General features: G+C 40.5%; 1 protein-coding gene across 1 annotated transcript; it reads left to right on the top strand.

The window, feature by feature from the left end:
• The first annotated feature begins 9,269 nt into the window (after positions 1–9,269).
• LOC141350906 (erythroblast NAD(P)(+)--arginine ADP-ribosyltransferase-like) lies at positions 9,270–10,476 on the top strand. The gene has a single exon (XM_073856748.1). It carries the CDS (start codon positions 9,306–9,308, stop codon positions 10,002–10,004), a length of 699 nt encoding a protein of 232 aa, XP_073712849.1. The 5' UTR covers positions 9,270–9,305; the 3' UTR covers positions 10,005–10,476.
• The last annotated feature ends 2,302 nt before the right edge of the window (positions 10,477–12,778 follow it).

Here is a 12,778-nt window from a genome sequence, read left to right on the forward strand (position 1 = left end):
TCCAGACCATGAGGTCTCTGATGACCCTGGTGATCACTCTGAGTCTGAGGTTAGTGACGTTACCTCACAGAACTCTGAGCCAGCTCCTTTAGATCCGTCAGACAGAGCTGTGATTGTGAGAAATGCAGATCGTGCTAAGTTGCCACCTCTGACCTCCGACACGGGGGCTTCTGTCTATGACAGAGGTCCGCATCGACGCAAGTCTGAAGGGCTTCCAATCCTGCCTGATTTTATGGCGGAGCTGCACTCTTCCTGGAAAGCCCCGAGCTCAAGCCCACTGCCAAGAACACAGCTGGCTTCCTTGGCTGGGGCTGCAACCTGGGGGCTGGCTGCGGCTCCTGTGGTGGGGCCTACCTTTGCGATGCTGGTAGGAGCAACAGCTAAGGCTGGCAGGGATGCAGTTCATCCAAACAAGCGCTGCAGGGCTGCTGATTCCCAACTGCGGAAGGCTTATCAGGCCTCAGCATTGGCTGGCAGGCTGTCATGCACCAACTCCCTTCTGCTGGTGTATTTGGAGGGGCTGCTGCAAGATATGGCATCCTCTGCCCCAGGGGGTGAGATTACAGAGATGTTGCGAGTTATGGACATACTGCTTCGAGGAACCAGTGCTCATGCTCAGGCTTTGGGTCAGTCCATGGCTTCGATGGTCCAGACACGACGTCAGGTCTGGCTCTCTCAGGCCAATATAACAGACCAGGACTGCATGGCAGTGGTTGCGGCTCAGGTGGTGCCAGGTGAGGTCTTTGGGCCACCTTCAGAAGGGGCTCTGGAACAGTCAAGGAGAGCGAGGGAGCTGACTCGCTCAGTACATTTGGCAGGCAGAGCACGGCGCTCTGGGTCAGCGAGCACCTGGTTTCATTCGGCTCCTCAGGCCTGGAATGGTCCACGTCGTGCACCAGCTCAGACTGACACAGCAGGCCCAAGCCACACTGCCTATCGTCCCTTTCGCCAACAAAGGGGTGGCCGGCCTGCAGTGTTCGGCCACCTGGACGGGCATCGCGTCGCTGACGGTTGCCAACCTCCGACATCACATTTCACACCCCAACACCTTGCCCATTGGCGCCAGTGTACTCCTTGCCCTTGGGTGCTCAGCACCCTGAAGTCGGGGTACAGGCTGCAGTTCAAAACCAGACCCCCATGTTTTCACAAGGTTGTCCCTACTGTCTTGAAGGGCAACGCCGAGCACGATTCCCTGTCAAAGGAACTTTCTGTTCTCTTGGAAAAAGGGGCGGTAACACTTCTGCCTTCAGACAAGATAAGGCAGGGGTATTACTCCACTTATTTCCTCATTCCAAAGAAGGATGGGGGCTTGCGCCCCATTCTCAATCTGAGGAGGTTCAATCAACAACAATCTGAGGAGGTTCAATCCCCTTCAGGATGCTGCGTCTGTCTACAGTCCTCACTTTTGTTCAGCACGGAGATTGGTTCACAACAGTGGACCTACGGGATGCTTACTTCCACATCCCAATCCACAGACATCACAGAAAGTACCTCCAGTTTTTCTTTCAAGGGGCAGCATACCAGTACAATGTTCTCCCTTTTGGTCTGTCTCTGGCGCCTCGCACCTTCACCAAATGCATGGATGCGGCTCTCATCCCGCTCCAGTGCCAGGGACTTCGTGTGCTGAACTATCTGGACGACTGGTTGATTTGTGCCCCAACCAGGGAGCAGGCAGAGATCGACACAGGGGTGGTGTTAGCACACCTCCTCAAGCTAGGCATGGTTGTGTTCCAGGTATACACTGGTGGCTGGCTGCCCTAGACCTACAGGAGGGTGTACCTCTGGGCCAGCGGAGTTCAAGAGAAACCGTGACTACGGACGCCTCCAGTCTGGGCTGGGGAGCCATGTGGCGGGGCTGCCCAGTCCAAGGTCTGTGGGAACCTATGTGGCAGGGGGCTCACGTAAATCTGCTGGAGCTCGAGGCTGTGCGTCGAGCCTTGGTGCATTTCCGACCAAGTCTGCAGGCAAGGGATGTCCTGGTTCGGACAGACAGTTCGACGGTGGTGTCGTACATCAACCACCAGGGGGGGATACGTTCGGTGTCCCTCCATCGGAGGGCTTACAAACTCCTTCGGTGGGCTCATGCGCACAACCTGTCCTTGCGGGCAGTCTATCTGCCAGGAGAGGACAATGTGGCAGCAGACCTTCTGTCCAGGGGGGGCCGAGGCCAGGAGAATGGCGGCTGCACCCAGACATTGTGCAGGAGATCTGGGCCAGGTATGGACATGCATCAGTAGACCTGTTTGCGTCTCAGGAAACGACGCACTGCCCTATCTGGTACTCCATGACAGGTCCCAAAGGGACGTTGGGGATAGATGCCCTAGCGAACGAGTGGCCTCGAGTCCTTCTCTATGCCTTCCCTCCGTTTCCGTTACTCCCAGCAGTGTTGGCCAAGATAAGGAGGTTGCAAGCCAGGGTGCTGCTTGTGGCGCCAGACTGGCCAAATCGGTCATGGATGCCAGATCTGGTGGCTCTGCTTGCGGGATCTCAGTGGTGTCTTCCCCTCAGGCGGGATATGTTAACACAGGGTCGCGGACAGCTCTGCCACCCGAACCCAGGCCTACTCAGACTGCATGTTTGGCCATTACACGGAGTCAGCCAGGCAGTCTGGACAAGAATGTCTTAACCACCTTGCAGGCAGCAAGGGCACCCTCCACCAGGGCCCTCTATGCTGGTAGGTGGGAGAGGTTTGTTCGCTGGTGTCATCCCAGTGGTGTGGACCCAGTCTCGTGTGGCGTGCCTGTTATCTTGTCTTTTCTTCAGTCTCTTTTAGAAGATGGTCTGAAGGAATCTACCTTAAGGGGATATGTGGCAGCCATATCAAATGGCCATGATGCTTTGGATGGGTTGTCAGTGGGCTCGCAGCCTCTTGTTAGCCAGTTCCTCAGAGGAGCACGAAGGATATGTCCATCGCGTTCCTGTATGGTCCCTTCCTGGGATCTACAGGTAGTATTGGAAGCGGTGTCACAGGCTCCCTTTGAACCATTGTCTGAGGTGGATTTGGAGTTCCTTACACTTAAGACAGTGTTCCTCCTAGCCATCACATCGGCTAAACGGGTCAGTGAACTGCATGCCTTATCAGTCCATCCTGCATGTCTGCGGCTTGGGGACAGCGGTTCTCCCATCTCCCTCTTGCCAAACCCGGCTTTTTTGCCCAAGGTTCTCCCGCTATCTTTTGTTTCAAGGCCTTTGATTCTGGATCCCTTTCACCCACCTCCCCATGACTCTCCTGATACTGCTAGGTTGCACCTTGTTTGCCCTGTCAGGGCACTGCGGGCCTATGTCGATCGCACTGCGGCTGTCAGACAAACAGATCAGCTGTTTTGTGTTATGGGGGGTCAAACCGTGGTCAGGCAGTCTCTAAACAGCGCCTGGCTCGCTGGGTGGTGAAGACTATTGAATTGGCCTATAGTAAGAAGGGGCTGGCCCTACCTACAGGGGTTGTGGCTCACTCCACCCGGGGGATGGCGGCCTCTTGGGCCTTGTTTAAGGGGGCTTCCTTGGAAGACATCTGTACTGCAGCTGGCTGGAGGTCTTCACTGACATTTGCACGGTTTTACCGCCTCAATGTGGCCTCTGCTGTAGCTGCCTCTGTCCTACAGACTGGGAGCCAACTGTGATTTTGTCTGTGGCCTTTTTTACTTTCAGTTTCTACAAGGTGTTCGACACCTGGTGATTTGTTTGATCTGGTTTTCAATAAAGACCTGTGTGAAGTGAAGTATCTGTCTTTTGTCAGAATTTTTCTTCTGATTGGTTCCTCGCTACTTGCCCCTCGTGACTTTATTTGGTACACTGTTGACCCATACTGTGGCATGTTGACTGATATGAAATAGAACAGAGGGTTACGCAGTTAACCCAGGTTCTGTGAATGAAGGTCAACACGCCACACTGCGTGGTCACTCGGGGAGTGGCATGATGCTTGATGGCAAAAAGAGAAAGTGCCGGCGTGCGCGCACCTGTATATGTAGACTGAGGCTGGTTGCAGGCACGTAGCGGGGAGTGGTTAATTTGCTATTCTGTCTCCTAACAGCTCACCCTCTCAAAGAGGATGACCCATACTGTGGCGTGTTGACCTTCATTCACAGAACCTGGGTTACCTGCGTAACCCTCCGTTCTTATGTGAAGCTGCTTTGGTACGATGAACAATTGCGAAAAGCTCTACAGAAATAAAATTGAATAAGAGCACCTATTACATTGCTAAAAAACAATGCTATTTTGTATAAAGAACGTAACAGATTGGTAAATTAAGAATACTAAAACATTAAAATCATGTCTGCATTTGTGTTTGTAGAAACGACAAACAAGCGCTACTCTGCACTGCAAAAACTCGTGTTTGAATCATGGTTTAGTCGGTAGTAAAGGTTTTAAATATGAAAACATAAACTACTTACAGGAATGTCAGAAGCGGGAGGAATTATGATAATTGGATGATATGGATTACAATCTGTGTGTTAGCTGTAATCCAAGAAAAGAGATTTAAGATGGAGGTGATACTAACTCATTGAAACTTCTTACAGGAACCAAATTCACTCTAAAGTCTTTACATCTGAAAAGGTTTGTTACTATAAATGTTTTTTTTTTGTCTAACAAATGATATCTGTACAATTTTAATTGATATAGTTTTAACCTAAAAAAAGTTATTGATTTAATGCTACCAGCAAATACACATTTTACCATCATTGCCATTAAACAGAGCTGTTTACATCACAAAACTTTTGCTTCCACCTCCAAACTAGCAGCATGTTCAGCATTATAGACTGAAAAATAAAAAGTTTTTTTTTATTATACAGAAGATGCAAAAAAGTAAAATATTACTTTCTTAATAAATAAAGAAATTAAGTTTAAAAAAAAATCAACATTTTATGGATCTCTTTTATAAATGACACATACAAGCACATCTCATCAGATCTTGACTTATCTTATTTCAGTATCATTTTACTCCACTGCAGTTACATAAGAACAGAAAAAACTCTTAAATTCGATCAGTTAATAAAGATCTGTCAGATTAAACATTACTGGCAGATATGTTTGGATCAGATTAGGGTTGGTCAGTGGTCTTCCAGGAGACAGATTGGATATCGCTGAAATAAGCATGCATGTTTGGTCTTATCACCATAAGTGTGGTTACTTCATGATAAATCAGCAAACGCTGAAGATCAGCACTTTTCAATGTTAAATTAAATTAACTGATCTGAATTTGATGTATGGATTAATTTCCAGCTTTATCTTCCTGATCAGAGACCCTTGACTCTGTATTTAAAGCAGAAGACGACTTCACTGTGCTTCACACATCGCTGGACTGAACAGTGACTACAATGAGCATCTTTTGGTTCATAACTACACTGCTACTGCTGCACTCCTGCACCCCATCAGACTACACTAATAACAGTTTCTCATAACCGGTTAAATAGTTTAAAAAGTCTTAAAATAGGAGGAAATAACGGTAAGGAGTCCATTCCACACAGCCGCCCATACATGGTCTACATTCATGACAAACAAACACATACAGCATGTGGTGGGTTTTTGATAAGGAAGATATTGGGTTTGACGGCTACCCACTGAAAAAAAGAGTGAGTAAAATAATATACTATCAGTGACATCAAAACACAAACTTTGCTTCTTATACTTTACTATAACGAATTATAAAAGCTTAGTTAAAAATTGAAAACTAAATTTTTCTATTAGAAGAACAAGGTCATTGAAAATGTGGTATTGATCAAATTAACTCTATAACCAATGCATAGATGTTTTGATGTCACTAGTAGTATATTATTTTACTTTATTATTTTTTAGTATATATTATTGTAGTCACTGTTCAGTCCAGCGATGTGTGAAGCACAGTGAAGTCGTCTTCTGCTTTAAATACAGAGTCAAGGGTCTCCGACCAGGAAGATAAAGCTGGAAATTAATTCATGCACCAAATTCAGATCAGTTTATTTCATTTAACATTGAAAAGTGCTGATCTTCAGCGTTTGCTGATTTATCATGAAGTAACCACACTTATGGTGATAAGACCAAACATGCAATATCCAATCTGTCTCCTAGAAGACCACTGACCAACCCTAATCTGATCCAAACATATCTGCCAGTAATGTTTAATCTCACAGATCTTTATTAACTGATCGAATTTAAGAGTTTTTTTTTGTTCTTATGTAACTGCAGTGGAGTAAAATGATACTGAAATAAGATAAGTCAAGATCTGATGAGATGTGCTTGTATGTGTCATTTATAAAAGAGATCCATAAAATGTTGATTTTTTAAAATTAATTTCTTTATTTATTAAGAAAGTAATATATAACTTTTTTGCATCTTCTGTATAATAAAAAAAACCCTTTTTATTTTTCAGTCTATAATGCTGAACATGCTGCTAGTTTGGAGGTGGAAGCAAAACTTTTGTGATGTAAACAGCTCTGTTTAATGGCAGTGATGGTAAAATGTGTATTTGCTGGTAGCATTAAATCAATAATTTTTTTAGGTTAAAACTAAATTGAAATTAACAAGACACCGAACACCGCTTTGGTATAAAGACCAGAATACATGCTTGGAAAAAAAATCTGGAAGTTCTGTTTGTGTGTGTGTTGTCTATAAACAGGGATGGATTAAGACAAAAAATCAGCCGACAATAAAAAATACAAATATACTAAATAAAATAATTGAATGAATACATATTTACAATGAGCACTTAACTCAAATAACTAGGGCGTAATATTTGAGCAAGTGCAGAACCAATTCAAATGACAACACTGTACTGTATGTTTATAAACTTCTTGTGGAGTTTTGTGTAGGAGTGAAGGAAATCCTATTGCAATCGGTATTTGCCAGTACAAACCTAAAGGTTTTTATCAGCTTTTCAGCGCCACTTTTCCTTGTTGGTTTGTTCAACAGGCAAACTTCCTGATTTCAGATCAGTTTATTTAATAACTAACTGCATTTAAAAGGAAGTGTTGATCATCAGCTTTTACTGATCTACACTCTTAGAACGAATGTGTTAAAAAACACATTAAAGTTGATTCTGGGACAACACATTAAATGTGTCCACCCATCACTGTGTTATTATTGAAACAACACATTTTGTGTTACTTTTAACACAACTTGTGTTATATTTTGACACAAAATCAACACAAAGCGACCCATAATGTGTTAAAAGCTTAATGCACAAAGATGTGTAAATCTTTCTAAGAGTGTATCCTAATAGAGCTCTGTTTGATTGAGATCAGGTGTTGATGTTCACAATGAACTTTTAGGGGTGGTTTCACGGACAGGGATTAGTTCAAGCCAGGACTAGGCCTCAGTTTAATCAAATATAACTAACAAACAAGCTTTACTATAAACATTACTTGTGTGCATTTTGATGCAAAATTAAGGGCACTGATGTATTTTAAGACATGGCAGTGCAAGTTGTTTTCAGTTCGGACAGCTCTTACATACATTTTAGTCTAGGACTAGTGTAATCCCTGTCTGGGAAACCACCCCTTAAACTTTATTTTACTTTACAATCATATAAATAAGAGTGAGTGCAGGTGCAATCAGCTCCCTTGTTCAGTCAGGGCACTGTGATTAGGGAGTCTGCCATTACACCAAACGTTAGTTACCTAAAAATTCCAACGCAAAAAAACAGTGAGCATAGATGGTCCCTATGTTCCCTTACCGGAAATCACTTGACCTTTTCTAAAGCCCTCCAACCGAAAAACATGCAAGCCTACTCAATAAACTTTATATGCAAACTTTTATGAAGAAAAATGTTTGTCTTAGTTTACATATAAACACACATTGCTAGACAGTGCAAACATTGCATTTCAAATATGTTTGTGATATGTTTGATAAACTGTAATTAAATAAAGGTTGTATTTAGCAGCTGCACTCTGATTGATTGATTCGTTGTTATGGAGTTATTAAATCATTATTTTTAATTTTGTTGTCATCAATTAAATGTTTCATAATAGTGACTTTACTAAAAAAGGACGAGGACTGGGCTGGTCAGTCATTGGGCCAGCTTAATGTCACAATGGGCTGCTGCTTAAATGTCAGTGGGCCGGTCTGTCTAGAAAAAAAGACGTTAACGGGGCTGCTCAGACAGAGATAGTATGAGATGTATCGGCCCAAAAAGTATGTCGGCCCACCGGGAAACTGCCCGGTGTGCCAGATGGCCAGTCCGCCCCTGCCTCTGTTTAACTTGTCATCCGAAGGACGGTGCTTTTTGAAAGCATAGTGTCCCTATCACAATACGGTGTTAGGACCCACACAAACCACACGGTGAGCAACCCCTGCTGGTCTCACTAGCAGCAACGTGGTATTCCCAGAAGGTCTCCCATCCAAGTACTAACCAGGCTTAACCCTACTTAGCTTCAGTGTGCAACCAGTCTTGGGCTACAGGGTGATATGGCTGCTGGCCATACCGTAGTATGATCATTTTCATAAGATTTTTAAATTGAGCAAGTTATGATCATTTAAAAGTACCTGCACCATTAAAACACAATGCTACAAGTTGTCTGAGATAGATGGCTGCCAGGCAATGACGTTAGAGACTCCACTGTAAGACATCTAGCCTTCATTATACAGATGATAACTATAAAAAAATACTCATTAAATATTCAGATGTCATTTTCTTGGAAACCTTTGACCCGCCTACTATTTTCAAAAGTATAAAACCCTCTTAGTTTCTTGCTCATTGCCAGATCTCAACATCATATCCACTTCACTGAACTTTGATACTTTGAAAATTGAAGAATACTGGAACAAAATCACCTGAAGTCTGAACATCTGAAAAGGTTTGTTACTGTAAATGATTTTGTCCACCAAAGATGCCTGTGAAATTTTAACTAATAGTTTGCAGATATTATTAGACATTCACGCTAGTCGTCTGCTGTCTGGGCAGGTAACGCTTGAGTTAAAGAAATATTTTTGCTTTTTTTAAATGTCTCTTTATAAAGTATATTGAATGCATCTTCATGTGTACATTTAAAACTATAAAAAGTTGTGATGTGCTGTTTACTATTGTGCAAAGATTTTGGATTTATAACACAATGTTGTATTTGTTGTCATTTGCAGCTTCTTCGCTGTATTATATTCATATCTGATCTCCATTCGTTGTTCATCTGAGGATTCAGACTAAATCAGGATGTTGACCACTGCAGCTCTTATTCTCATTGTCACCACTAAAGTTGTCCTAGGACAGGTAAGATTAAATTAAGAGCCTGTATATTAGTATACAATCATGATTACATTATTACTAAGCATATTAAAATGTTTCTCATTGGATATAGGATGACAGACTGTGTATTAAAAGACAGAGATATCCATTAAATATGGAAGAGGATTCAGTTGATGACCAGTATAATGGCTGTAGATTGAACATGACAAAATTGGTGGAGACAAAATATCTACCTGAAGAAATCCGTGCTAACATAGCAGGCTTTGGAAAACTTTGGGAAAACAGTGAAAATAACATCTCTGGACCAAAAGACAATTTGAAAGAAAAACATTTAATTGCCATTTCTGTGTATACTGGTGGTATTGTATGTAGACAATTCGATGAGGATGTTAGGACCGGTAAACAGAAATACGAAAACAAGACATTCCAATGGTATTCGCTTCATTTTTGGTTGACAAAAGCAATAAAGACTCTAAAGAAAACGCAGGGATGCAAGTCAACTTTTCGTGCTACCAATGTTGCATTTGAAGGTGTCAAGAACACAACGATTCGTTTTGGCCAATTTGCGTTCTCCTCTCTTGATCGTAAAGTAACAGCTAATTTTGGAACTGAATCTTGTTTTGAAATCGAGACTTGTCACGGTGTTGATGTGTCAAAATACTCCCAGTTTCCTAATCAGAAAGAGGTGTTGATTCCCCCATATGAGAAATTTAAAGTCACTAATATCAGGACAGGTCAGAAGGGTGACTGGTGTAACACTGTGTTTGAGTTGAAGAGCACTGGTAAAAAAAGTAATTTAAACTGTGCATTGTTCAAGAAAATTAAATATCACAATGTCATTATCTCTGACTGATCAGCCTTTACATATTTTCATTTCAATTTAAGCATGGCTTTTATAAAGGTTAAGGATTGCAGCTTTAAGTAGTTTATCTGAATGATAATCATTTAGTTTTTTTTCTCGATTATCTGCAGAGTTAAATGCATTTGTTGCATATTTAGCTGTTCTATCACTGTAAAAAAAATCTTTGCTGTCTTAAATTGTTTAGTTTAATCAAATCGGATATACAAGTCATTTTAATTTACTATTATTTACCTTGAAATGAGTTGTCATAAATTACAAAATATTGTTGAAATAAGTCAACTTCATTTGTTGTAGCAAGATAAAATAAAGTAGGTACAGTAGAAAACATAAATAAATTTATATATTTTTTGTATATAGTTCTTATTTTAACAGCTTTACCCCTGATAACAAACCCTGATAACCCTGATGAGTCATCTTAACCGGTACTACTTAGTTTTAATGCTTTACTCTGCTGTCTGGTTTCTCATGCTATGTTTGAATTTGTTACAAAAACCAAATAAAATATTTCAAATGTATATTTTGTGTCAAATTCTTATCATATATATTTATGCATTTGGCAGACGCTTTTATCCAAAGAGACTTACAGTTCATTACAAACTATAATTTTTTTATCAGTATGCGTGTTCCCTGGGTTGGAAACCATGACCTTTTGCTGAGCTACAGGAACACTTACGTGACAAGTAGTCGTTCATTTACTCGCCCTCATGCAATTATAATAATGTGATAAATAAGCGATAATTAAATCATGGTAGTTAAAGTGTAGTAACTAGGTTTTTGACAGATTGATAACAATTCGTATTACCATAGTTTCTTACACACGGCAGGACGTTGGCACTCCAGGAGCGACGTTGCCTACACCTGTACTTGAGCTTGGCATAACTAGACAGATTGTATGTAATTATTACAAAAAAATATTACAAAAATAACAAAAACTACAAAATATCTTGATATTCAGTATTATTTTGTCTTATTCTAAATAATTATAGGTCATCTCGAGGCACAATATTTTATCTGTCAGGACGTTTGCAGGACACAAATAGACTTTTATTATGTATTCAATGTGTGTTCATAATTGGAGTGGGAAAATTATTACATTATTTAAATAAGAAATAACTCCATGTAACTTCAAGTACTCCATCCTAAACTATATTTAAAACCGATATGCTTTGTTGTTCTTTGCTTTTTTGTGTTCTTATGTGAAGCTGCTTTGGTACGATTAACAATTGTGAAAAGCGCTACAGAAATAAAATTGAATAAGAGCACTTATTACATTGCTAAAACAATGCTATTTTGTATTGGTAAATTAAGAATACTAAAACATTAAAATCATGTCTGCATTTGTGTTTGTAGAAACGACAAACAAGCGCTACTCTGCACTGCAAAAAACTCGTGTTTGAATCATGGTTTAGTCGGTAGTAAAGGTTTTAAATATGAAAACATAAAGTACTTACAGGAATGTCAGAAGCGGGAGGAATTATGATAATTGGATAATATGGATTACAATCTGTGTGTTAGCTGTAATCCAAGAAAAGAGATTTAAACTGGAGGTGATACTGTAACTCATTGAAACTTCTTACAGGAACCAAATTCACTAGAAGGTCTTTACATCTGAAAAGGTTTGTTACTATAAATGTTTTTTTTTTTTGTCTTACAAAGGATATCTGTACAATTTTAATTGATATAGTTTTAACCTAAAAAAAGTTATTGATTTAATGCTACCAGCAAATACACATTTTACCATCACTGCCATTAAACAAAGCTGTTTACATCACAAAAGTTTTGCTTCCACCTCCAAACTAGCAGCATGTTCAGCATTATAGACTGAAAAATAAAAAGTTTTTTTTTTATTATACAGAAGATGCAAAAATGTAATATATTACTTTCTTAATAAATAAAGAAATTAAGTTTAAAAATCAACATTTTACGGATCTCTTTTATAAATGACACATACAGGCACATCTCATCAGATCTTGACTTATCTTATTTCAGTATCATTTTACTCCACTGCAGTTACATAAGAACAGAAAAAAACTCTTAAATTCGATCAGTTAATAAAGATCTGTGAGATTAAACATTACTGGCAGATATGTTTGGATCAGATTAGGGTTGGTCAGTGGTCTTCCAGGAGACAGATTGGATATCGCTGATATCAGCATGCATGTTTGGTCTTATCACCATAAGTGTGGTTACTTCATGATAAATCAGCAAATGCTGAAGATCAGCACTTTTCAATGTGAAATGAAATTAACTGATCTGAATTTGGTGCATGGATTAATTTCCAGCTTTATCTTCCTGGTCGGAGACCCTTGACTCTGTATTTAAAGCAGAAGACGATCTCACTGTGCTTCACACATCGCTGGACTGAACAGTGACTACAATGAGCATCTTTTGGTTCATAACTACACTGCTACTGCTGCACTCCTGCACCCCATCAGACTACACTAATAACAGTTTCTCATAACCGTTTAAATAGTTTAAAAAGTCTTAAAATAGGAGGATATAATGGTAAGGAGTCCATTCCACACAGTCGCCCATACATGGTCTACATTCATGACAAACAAACACATACAGCATGTGGTGGATTTTTGATAAGGAAGATTTTGGGTTTGACGGCTACCCACTGAAAAAAAGAGTGAGTAAAATAATATACTATCAGTGACATCAAAACACAAACTTTGCTTCTTATACTTCACTATAACGAATTATAAAAGCTTAGTTAAAAAGTGAAAACTAAATTTTTCTATTAGAAGAACAAGGTCAATGAA

The sequence above is a fragment of the Misgurnus anguillicaudatus genome, chromosome 19 (genome assembly GCF_027580225.2).
Source record: "Misgurnus anguillicaudatus chromosome 19, ASM2758022v2, whole genome shotgun sequence".
Classification (NCBI taxonomy): Eukaryota; Metazoa; Chordata; class Actinopteri; order Cypriniformes; family Cobitidae; genus Misgurnus; species Misgurnus anguillicaudatus.